Consider the following 11,689-nt stretch of genomic DNA (forward strand, 5'->3'; position numbering starts at 1 on the left):
ACTTTTAAAGGAATTATACACCCTGATCCATTTATTGCAAAACATGTCTAATTTTATCCTTTTCCACGAGAGAGAGCAATCTTAACAAAGCGACAGTGATATTTCAATTAGGTGTCACATAGGAAATGAGAATGACTGATCCTACATGACGTGAATTTTTGGATCCGCGCGTACTTATGTGAAGATCCAATCGGTGACCTATCGCATACATTGAAATGGATGTGCAATTTTGGATTGATAAAGTCTTAGGACTAGATTTGGAGGTTTTCCATTTTTTGTCCTATAATTTGTTTTTCTTTGGCATTGTAGTTGTCATTAGTTTACAATTTCTAAGTACACCGTACGGTAGATATGCGCGTGGTGGTTGGGGAGTGGAAGTGAACGCTAACTTGGCTTGGTTTATTCAGGAGATACCTGCCTTCCTTGTGCCGATATTACTGGTATACTATGTAGAATGTCCAAAACTAGCACATACTCCCAACAAAATTCTTCTGGGATTATTCTTGTTTCATTATTTTCAAAGGTAAGTGACAAACAGACAAGAAGCTTGCAGAACCTGAGAACGCTTTGTTTATTTTGTATTATACGTATGGGGCACCGGTCGGACAATCTTTCAATGATTTCTTTTCATGCTGCAACTGGTTTAGGGCTTATGCCTCTCTGGTCTAGATTAATAAGTACTTTCAGAGATTTTTTTCAGTTTACTTTTATGAATGCATTATCAATAATAATGACAATAAATAACAGAGATTCATTGTTTCAAATCTTGCGGTACCTATTGGGTTTTTTTTCGGCAGTAAATCTCTAGCAGTTTAATAAATTATCAATGATAACGAAGTAAAACATGCACATTTATATCAATGAACTATTCAGTGTCATATTTTCAAAAGTTTCTTTATTTAATAAAAGAGAAAGCTGAAAAATTAAAAGGTTGGTGTTAATACTCAATAAATATGTTACAAATCATACACCCATAAATAATAAAATGATTACTGAATTATCTTATTATTGAAATAAAGAACCAGTAAAGAGTAATTCTAGGATAATGCCGGGGCAGTCACATACTTTCGTAAATAAATATATTAATGATTGTGTTGCGAATCTCTGTTATAAAATTGCTGTCTCTGAATACACACTTTTTTATTTTATTGAACTAATCAATTTTCACTTAATATTGTATGATTTCAGCAGAATCGAGTTTACACTACAAAATTCCATTTTAGATCGATAATTTACCCTCTCCTCATCAGGGGCGGTAAGCCGACCCCACTCATTCCCTTCGTTCTCGCTTTTGTATTCTGTGTGTGTAATGGCTATCTCCAGGCCGGATACATCATCAAATATGCAGACTTTGGCAGTAAATGGATGTGGAATTTGAGATTTTATTTAGGTTATTATTAATTATATATCTAATTCTTATAAACATTTTTCTTCCTCGTGTGTTAGTTTGGATTTGGAAATGCTGAGGTCTCGGGAAAATAAAGCATTTTAAAGTTTGTCTTTGGTCACCATTCTAAGACGGTCATATATGCATTTAATATATTTTTAGGGGTCTGTCTGTTTTTTATGGGTATGTTTACGAATCTTCAAGCTGACCACATTCTCAGAAACCTAAGAAAACCAGGAGAGACTGGTTATAAGATTCCAAGAGGTAAGCTGCTTTGTGTGAGGGTGTGTTTGTGTTTTAATCTCTGCTGGTCAAAGAACAGAAGAACGTGTGTAATGCTAAGGTGTCCATTGCCCGTCCGTCTGTTTGACTATAATCATGTTTTCCAAAATTAAAGGAATACGTACATGGTAAGTATTTGGACATACTCAGTACACTATTCTTACTAAACAAAGTCCAACCAGAGGCACTAAGCATTTTGAAAAGTTTCTGACCAATAATTGTGTTTTTTTCCCTAGAAACAATCTATCTATAAAATACACAAAAAGAATCATGAGAGATATTTTTGTTGGACAGTTTATCCACTTTCTTCTGTCCATATTAATTCGCACTACACCCCACTATTCAAAGAGAGAGAATTTTTGTTCATTTAATTTCAGTATATTAAATTGGTTTTTACGTCATGTGAATGGCTTTTAGGTGGGATGTTTGAATACGTTTCCGGCGCCAATTTTTTCGGTGAGATTTTGGAGTGGTTTGGATTCGCTGTGGCCAATGGCAGTATTTCCGCCTTTTCCTTCTTCTTCTTCACTTTATGCAATATAGGACCACGTGCTTGTCATCACCACCAGTGAGTTGTTTTTGTTTTGTTTCACAATAAAAACTGTATTTTTTCCATTCAGCTTAATATACTTGTGATTAAATATCATTAAGGGGAAAGTATGAAAAGATATATCCTGAAGCGTTGATTGGCTAGGTGAAAGTCATCTTTTCTTCTTAGAAATAATAAACTGTGGAGCACACGACTCAGTGTTCATACATGTACCACTGGTAGGTCAAATCCCGTGGTGCCGTGGTCACTTGATATTGTTTGTTGTGTCCATAGACAATTAAGACACTTTGTCTAGATTATGTCAGTCCATAGGTGAAAGAGTTTAAAAGCAATTGACTGATGTCTTACCCTGTGGGAGATAATGACTTATCCTCTTAGCACGAGAGAATCCGGGTATAACTATAAACACCGACCTATGAGGCTCTTTGCTTTCCCAGAGAAGTGTTTAACAAAACAAAGTCTAATAAAGGATAACATACAAATTAACTTGTCTAGGTTGAGGAGAACAGCTAAATAAATATAGATAGTTTTCGATAGGCTATAACTTGCGTCAGTTAAAATGAAGTTGAAAATTTATTTATTTTGTTTACCAATTAAAGTTACGTAAATGCTGTAAATTACACAATCGAATATGAACGCATTATAAAGATGTTAAATTATAATTATTTAATAAGTAATGCCTCTATTTAAATTAATGCATCACGTGACACCGTCGCTACTTTTAGATTGACAAGCTTATCTTTTAAAAAGATTGGTGAGCTAGCGCTGTAGCATAATAAAATACAGAAGAAGATATCCGAACCATTTGTTAAATTTGCTGAATCGATTAATTATTAATAGGAAGGTAGATTGGTGCACTGGGGGTTGAGTTGGGGGGGGGGGGTCACAATTCAGAATGGTGATTCTAAGAGTGTGCTTCACGTCGGCAATGGCATAACTCCTAACTGTGCTTTAAGCATTCTGTATTTTACTGTAATTTCAATTTCGAGGTGAAAAATAAAAGGTCAGTAGAACCAATTAGCACCTTCGGGCCTTTCCAGAAAGCTCGGAAAACATATCCGAGGTTGCCGCGGTTTTCCGAGCTTGCTGGAAAGATCCATATGAAGGTAGATTAGAAAAGCTATGTATTCATTACAACTTTAGAAATAACAGTCTTGGTTTTATAAGACCCGAGTTACTGTTACTTTTTGTTCATTTACGTGCAGGTTAGACAACAAAACACGAAACTTCAGATCATATGTATTTTCAGATGATAAACACTAAATTGACATGTATTTCCGACATACTCTGAAAAAGATTTTTTTTGTTGTTGTTGTTTTTTCCGAGCTTGCCGGAATTATCTACTAAGGTGGTAAAACTGTAAGGAAAGGTAGATGTCTAGAATCTTGGCATTATATGGCAAAATTTTTTCTTGTACTTTTTACATGTATGTGTAGGTTAGACAATACATTTAAAAAATTCAGAATCCGGATCTAGACGGTATTGACTGTCTCTAACCTACGAAATGTATATCGCGCATATCAGACAGGAAAGGCCAGTATTAATTCGGATCATTTCTATCTTTGTCTGACAAAAACGAAATTCTTATCGTACAGTCTATCTACAGTAGTTTTCCCAGAATCCCCGACCGTGAAGTCGAGCATGCGTATTTCAGAAATATAGACTAACGTAGTTGCTAGCGCTCGAGAGCGCTAGCAATAAACAAAAATGGCGCCAAGAAAACGAGGTAGGCCGTTTGGTATACAAATAACTTTTGACATGGATGGCAAACGTCAAACACTTAAAGGTACTTATCTTTTAAAGCAACCAGTATTAACTATCTACTCTGTAATGACAGACATTAACCTTATTACCGGTCTAGTGATAGGGCGTTCGCTTCGTGATCGGGAGGCCCGGGTTCGATTCTCGTTCGCCGCGCCGCGTCAAACCTGAGACGTAAACATAGGTAGTGACTGTTCCTTCGCCAAGCGCCCGGGATTAGAAGTGAAAGTCACGGGTCCTTAGGATATGACCTTAAAAACGTAGGCCTCGTGTCACGGTAGAGGTAAAGAACCCTCACTGCGCAAATGGCCCATACGGTGACGTCTCTATATGAGTGAAAATTCTCGAATGGGACGTTAAACAATATACAATCAATCAATCAATCAATAACCTTATTCATAGTCGTAGTCAAATTGCAATGAACTTCGTCGTGTATGATTTCTCGCGGACCACAGGCACTTGTTTCGGTAATAAATTTTTAACCCATAGTATAATAATAACACAAGGTATCTAACTCCGAATTACACGGAGTACCCCCCTCCCCCAGAATCGCACTCATTTACACTTTCAGAGGAAATACACTGACAAACTGTTTATACCTATGTTTTCTACAATAATTTATCTACACAACCATATATGACATGCTTGTCTTTATTTTCTTTAGTCTCCGTAAACAGCGTCAAAACTCTGCTCGTCGAGTGGAAAAGTTGAATTCAACCATGAAATGGTATGTGCTAATCCCGCACAGAGATTTTGATTGGCCAAAAATCTGTTTCTAAAATTACATCGGATAAACATCGTAATGTTTTCAGGGAAAAATCAGACGTAAACAAGTTCTATTTACTCATGCAATATTTAAACACTGGAATTGAATTTTTAAACCCACTCATTTTTTAATTTTGTTCTCTGTGCGGGATTAGCACATACCATTTCATGGTTGAATTCGACTTTTACCGAAACATGTGCCTGTGTCGCGGACATACGTGTCTATACTGGGTACGCACTTCCTTCGTCAGTATTCATGAAAAGACTGAATTCTTAATTTGCAGATTTTGCTTAATTGTTTTGTAATTACAATGACTTATTTAGTGAACATTTGTGGAAAGTATTATTTTTTCATTACACATCATATTTCTCAAATCATTTAATCATTTTGTTTCACATAAAAAAATCAGCGTTTATATAGCGTGTATATTTATCTCTGAACTTGTATGGCAGAAATATAAGGCCAAAAATCTTTAAAATACTAAAATAACGAATTAAAGGAAGCTTGCATTAACATAAATTCGTAAGAAAAATTGTGTTATCTTCACCCAATTGCCCAGTACGAGAAGATTAAATTGGTTGAATAATGAAGGAATTCGGGCTTGTATACCTCCAATATGGCGACGAACGGGAAATAACTCTTGCTAAAATCGTGTCTATCGAAAACTATCTATAAAGGTTGGGGAGGAGAATATGGCTCTTACGTTACATGTATTCCTCTTGGAAGGAAGAGTCGCTATATAGCCATCCTTCGGGAGGCGGGGCTACTTTGGGTCTTTACAACACTGTAGTGGGCAGCAAATGCCTGTGTTAGTCACATAGGCATACCAAAAAGAAAAAAAATCAAAATCTTCTCAACGAAGATAAAGCTTCATGAATGGCTAAGTATTTTAACTTACAGATTGATGCAGTAAGGTCAAACGTTTGTGCAAAGATGAGTCCTCAGCGGGGAGTTTTTGCCGCAAGGTGTATATCAGGTCACATGCTCCCCGCATTATTATTAGCCTGGGTACACATGTAATACAACTTCCATTTATAGAATGTGACAAGACGGGGGTGGGGGCTGATAAAAACCTTTCGCATATTTTAAACAAATAATTAATCTAAGAACATGGGAGAAAGCATATTATCATTAATGTTTATTTGGGAAATTCCTCGGTTTTTTTTAATTAAGTGGATGTATTTTCTCAAAAGCGGCTGTGCATACGTACTATATTTTTACTCGTAAATTTAATTAGTCTCGATCATCCAGACGCTTGTGTTTATGACACAAACGATAGAGTCGAAGCATCTTGATGATTAAGACTAGAATTTGATTTAGCGGTGAGGAAGCAGCATATCCGGTTGACAAAAACTCTACGAGTAATGAGCCCGGCTAAAAATGGCAAAGGGTTTTAGCCGGGTTCATTGCTCGTAGAGCAATAGCCGGCTTTTGTCATGGAGTTCAACTGGATATGCTGCTTCCAATTTACGAGTAGAAATATGGTGCGTATGCTCAGTCGCTTTTGAGACAATACAAACACTAAATTAAACAAAGTAAACTGAGGAATTTTCTAAAAAAAATAAACAATAATGATAATCTTATGTAATTTCTCCAAGTTCTTCGATTATTTATTTGTTTAAAATATATGAAAGATTTTCATCAGCCTTCCCCCCCCCCCCCCGGGACTGCGCCACATTCTATAAAATTAATACATGTGTTACCAGGCTAACACTAATGCGGAGAGAATTTGACCTGATGTACACCTTGCTGCAAAACTCCCCCTTAGGCCTCATCTGTGCACAAACTTTTGACCTTGCTTCATCTTCTGTAAGTGATATAAGACCCAGGAACGATACATGTAATCAATTGTTTATGCTGTTAAATTCTAAGTAATCTATATTTAATTAAATTTTTTAATACATTTTTTATGCTTTATGTTATTCTAACTTATTGTTGCTTATCTGTTCTTATAATGTATGTTTCATGCAAAACAGTCTTTTTTCACTACTCTGTAACTGAGCTCATTTCTCTGTACTTCTGGTTACTTTGATTTTAAATGCTTATTGAATGCGTTTATTGTATAATATAATGTATTCACTATTTGAATAGGTGGTACAAACAGAAATTTGAAGACTATCCTCCAGAAAGAAAAGCCTTGATTCCATTCATTCTATGAAGAAACCACAAGATCTTAATCACGTCTTGCTTGAATATAGAAAAATACAAAATCAGCTACAGTAGGAGGAAAATAAGGTGCCAATTTCCTGATGTACAACAGGATTGGGTCTAAATTAATAAAAAAAAAAAAACATAATAAAGAGTGTATTTTTAATTTTTTTCCCTTGACCAGGTCTTCCAACAAACTGTTGGAAATAAGATAGGCACTAATTGTTCTCATTTATTAGCCGGCCTGTTTTTATATTCGTATGAAGCAGAATTTAAAAAAAAACTACATGAGAGGAAAAAAACACTTGCAGTAGCATTTCGACATTTAGATATATCGACGATGTGTTATCAATTAACAATAGTTACTTTCATTCATAAGTCGGTTCGATAGATCCCAGTGAACTTGAAATAAAAAGACACCACAAAGTCTGCCACGTCTGTTTCATATTTGGATTTATGACTATAGACGATAAGGACCAACTAACAACTAAATTGTATAACAAACGAGATGACTTCAACTTTTCCTTAGCCAACTTTCCTTATTTATGTAGTAATATCCCGCTATCACCTGCATATTGTGATTACATCCCCCAACCTATTCGATTCTCAAGAGCATGCTCTGAGTACAATCTATTTTTAAACCGAGACAGGTTACTGACAGATAAGTTGATGTTACAGGGATTTCAAGTCAGCATTTCGTAAATTTTATGGTCGTTATAATGACCTTGTTAGCAAATATAATCTATTATTGGGTCGTATTTTGGCTGACTTGTTTCATACCAATTGTTAAGCTTTTGTTTTTATAATGAATTTGACTACAGAATGTTCCGTCTATCTGGTCAACAGGGGATGCTTACTCCTCCTAGGCACCTGATCCTACCTCTGGAATTTCCAGGGTCCGTGTTTTATGCCCTCTTCATTATATTTTTTTATAGATTTTTTGAGATCGATCACTGTTCGTTATTAATACATTTTTTATTGTTTTTGTTTTGTCTTTACACAATCAATTTTGCATTCCTTGCAAATAACCTCAATTTTGTTCCTTTCCTCCACTCACATCTATGTCAATATCTCAATTCATATGACTAATATACTTCATACAGTGTCAAGTCTCCCTAACTATTTTCCCAAGGAAATAGAATTGTACATAGCATAACGTAATTTACTGAGCTGTTTGGAGCTTAAAATCATATGTACACGTAGGGTTAAAACACGGTGCTTTGTTAAAATAGGATGTTTCCGCATGTAAAAGCCCTTTATCTTGAAAATAAAGTACATAATTAAAAAAAGATTTAAATGTACTTTCCTTTTAATATCTTAAAATAATTTACAAAGGATTAGCATTTCTAGGTACATAATGTTATGGAACATATTTAAAGACTCTTGTTTATTTGATTGTAGGGAGTGTGTTTTATTCACCTTCATAGCTTTTCTTTCGAATCTGAATACTTCTTTGCATGATCTTAACACAATTTGTATATAAGCAAATACAAAAAATAATCTCACCGTGTTAGCATTTTTGGATCACCTGATTCACGCATTGATCAATTACTATCTGTTGCTATTAACTTTTGAACATTTTCAGCCTCTTAGGAACGGCTAAACTGATTTCAGCCAATTTTGATATTAAGGAGTAATGATCCTCTGCTCTAAATTTCTAATTCTAATTTTTTTAACGTCCCAACACTGGGACCTTAAATCATTATTTCAATTGTATTTGGGAGATACTTTGATTTAATTCTGCAAGTGGTAATCCTACCTATACCCATAGCTTCCTTTCTAAGGAGGAAATTCTTCAAAACCATATGTCAGTTTTAAATATTTATAATATTCCCAACAATCAAAATGAATCTGAATTACCATATATATACTGGATTCATAAACTTCATAAATATCCTTAGAAACAAAGGTACAAAGCGGGTTCCAGCAATAGTTCTACCAAGACTCTTTCTTTACCCCTCACTAAAATATTAACAGCAGTGAAGGAGAAACTTCAGGAGTACTATAAAACAATATATTCAAGAAGTGGTGTAAATCAGATGTGAATACTTAAACACTCCAAGGAACTTTTAGAAAATTTAAAATCACAAAATTTTACCAAAATCAATAACATCAAAACGTACGAATTTTCAACACTCTATACAACTATTCCCCACGAAAAAAAAATTAAGTCCAGGGGCCTGTTTTACAAAATATAACACGACTAAGACCAAAATCTATAATTGATAAAAACAAATCTTGCAAATCAATGATCCTGTTGTAAATTACGAACATCAAAATGTCTATCTACATTAATTTAAAAAAGATTAAAACCATTATCAAATTTTTTCTCAAAATTACATTTTGGTCTTATTCGTAGTTTTTTTTTATTTTGTAAAACGGACTCCAACCTTTTTAACATCATAGACAGCTGCTTTTTCTATAAAAATGGAACTCTTAAATTTACTTACTTTGTCATCGGTCATTTGCAAAATGATTTTGTTCAATAATATTCTGATTGTACACCCAAGTACTCTGAAGAAGATATTAAAAAAGATGCTTGAATTTCTTATTGACAATATTTATGTAGTTTTTGGAGATCAGGTCTTCCAACAATCTGTCTGAATTCCCATGGGTACCAATTGCGCCCCGTTATTAGCAGACTTATTTTTGTATGAAGATGAAGCAAAATTCAAACACTTATACATATATTTCTGGGAACACTATAAGACTAAAATAACTAAAGGTCAAATATAATCAAAATAGGCAAAAGGAAATAGAAGTCAATGTTTCAGTTCTGTGTTCGGTTGACGATTGACTACTCAAAGGTCTTCACGACTATGGGTAATCTCAGGATTACATACTTGGGAAATTTTAGATCAATGAAATTTTCACTTTTCAAATGCGCCCAGATTTCTGGCAATCATCATGGTAAAAGGGGAACAAAAATTATGAACTTGTGTTCTCTGCATACCTTGAGCCTGATGAGTGGATAAAACGAGAGCATTAGGCTTGCGAACTGTTGGCATGATATAAAAGCAGTGAACCCTTTACCATAATGGTGAAATTAATGTTACCTGAGCTCTGTTTTCAGGGTTCAGGCTCCAGAGAGGGACAAAGCTGGTCAAATATTGAAATTGTATTTTTAAAAATTTTCTCTTTAATCATGGGTATCAAAATGTTTGCATGATTTTACCGAAATTGTGAAATCCAAGACCCCTGGGTCCATGGTTTAGACTGGGGCTTAATTGATCAAAATTTGATAATAAATCTTTAAATGTCCTCTTTACTCATGAACTTTTAACAGGCAAACGATTTCAAAGGTTATAATAAACACTTAGCCCTCTACAAAAATTGTGAAAATTATGCCCAACCTCACCTCACCCCCACTATGGTTCAGGCCCCAGGATTAAATTAATGTCCATGCGAGAATTTTTCACTCATATCGAGACATTGCAGAAGGGCTGCAAAATTCAGATCTGTGCCTTTGATCTGCAAACGAGGGATTTGTGTATGACACACCTGCTTTGACACAAGACCACAGTTTTTGCCTTTTACGATCATGCAAAGAAGTGTCGAAACCCTTATCTGTGCCCCCAAAGGGCGAAGACCCGTGTAAAATGTCAACGTTATATATATATATATATATAAATGTACAGGTGTATTTGAACACTGTTAATTGATTAGATTAGATCTTTGAAAAAGTAAATTAAAAAGTAAATTAGAATCATAAGTCTCACGTAACCTTTACATATATTCCTTTTTCATTTGCAGTGCAGTTCATGTGCAGATTTAGATCTAGGTGGATGCACTTGTAATGACCCATTTCACAAGATCTCAGAATTATTTCACTGTACTAGTCAGACAGATTTTTAATAGCTTAAGAACAATTATTTTAATTCACAAATGGCGCATATAATAGTAGTGATCGAACCCTTTACCATTATTGTGAAATATATGTTCCCTGATCTCTGGATTCGGGATTGGGATTGTTGGGTCATATTTATATGTCTTAGAAAACTTTCTTAATGCTCATGGATATCTACTTGTTTGGCTGTTTGCACGAATTTACCAAAATTGTGAAATCCATGGCCCCTGGGTACATGGTTTAGATTGAAGCTTAATTGGACAAATTTTTAAAATACAGTATATGTTTGAAAATCTTCTTTACTCATGGACATTTAACAGACAAAATGTTTCCATTGTTATAATAAAGATAGTTCCTGGGTCCAGCGTTCAGGCCTTATATGAATTATGAGCTATTTACTTAATTTAAAATATGTTACAATTTTGGGAATTTTCTTTATTCATGGACGTAAAGCAGACAAGTTGTTTGCATAAATATAATAAACGCTTAGCCCTTCTTAAAAGAAAGATAAAATTCATGGACTCCTGGTCCATGGCGGTGTTATGTCAAAAACCTTACTATATCGAAAAAAATAATCATTGCTATCAAGGTAACGGATATTGATGACATAAATGTCACCTTCAATGTTTGTACAATTAAAAAAAAGAAACTTCATTTATATAGTTATGAAGCATACATTAGTAAATATAGTAAGTAATATATGTAACAAAACTTTTTCATGGTTTCAAATTCAAAATAGTTTTTTGCTTAAAACATAAGTAAAACTGATGCAAAGCATCAAGTCGGCTGCAAACAAAAGTATAACATTTAAAAAAAAAAATTCACAAGCAAGCGTCCAAGAAAAGCGCAAAATAATTCAGACTGTATTTAAAAAAAAAACAAAAATTGCAATTGTCAATCAAATTGATTCATCGATATGAAAATCAGCGATAAAAATAATAGGAATAT

General features: G+C 34.4%; 1 protein-coding gene across 1 annotated transcript; it reads left to right on the forward strand.

Annotated features, from left to right (window-relative positions):
* Nucleotides 1-215: 215 nt before the first annotated feature.
* On the forward strand, nucleotides 216-7,030 carry LOC133182566 (3-oxo-5-alpha-steroid 4-dehydrogenase 1-like). The gene is made up of 5 exons (XM_061317411.1): nucleotides 216-523; nucleotides 1,224-1,390; nucleotides 1,550-1,651; nucleotides 2,087-2,237; nucleotides 6,838-7,030. Exons 1-5 carry the CDS (start codon nucleotides 216-218, stop codon nucleotides 6,902-6,904), a joined length of 795 nt encoding a protein of 264 aa, XP_061173395.1. The 3' UTR covers nucleotides 6,905-7,030.
* The last annotated feature ends 4,659 nt before the right edge of the window (nucleotides 7,031-11,689 follow it).

Source organism: Saccostrea echinata, unplaced genomic scaffold (genome assembly GCF_033153115.1).
Source record: "Saccostrea echinata isolate AGI-Se365-2 ecotype Australia unplaced genomic scaffold, CSIRO_AGI_Sech_v1 ptg000009l, whole genome shotgun sequence".
NCBI classification, from domain to species: domain Eukaryota; kingdom Metazoa; phylum Mollusca; class Bivalvia; order Ostreida; family Ostreidae; genus Saccostrea; species Saccostrea echinata.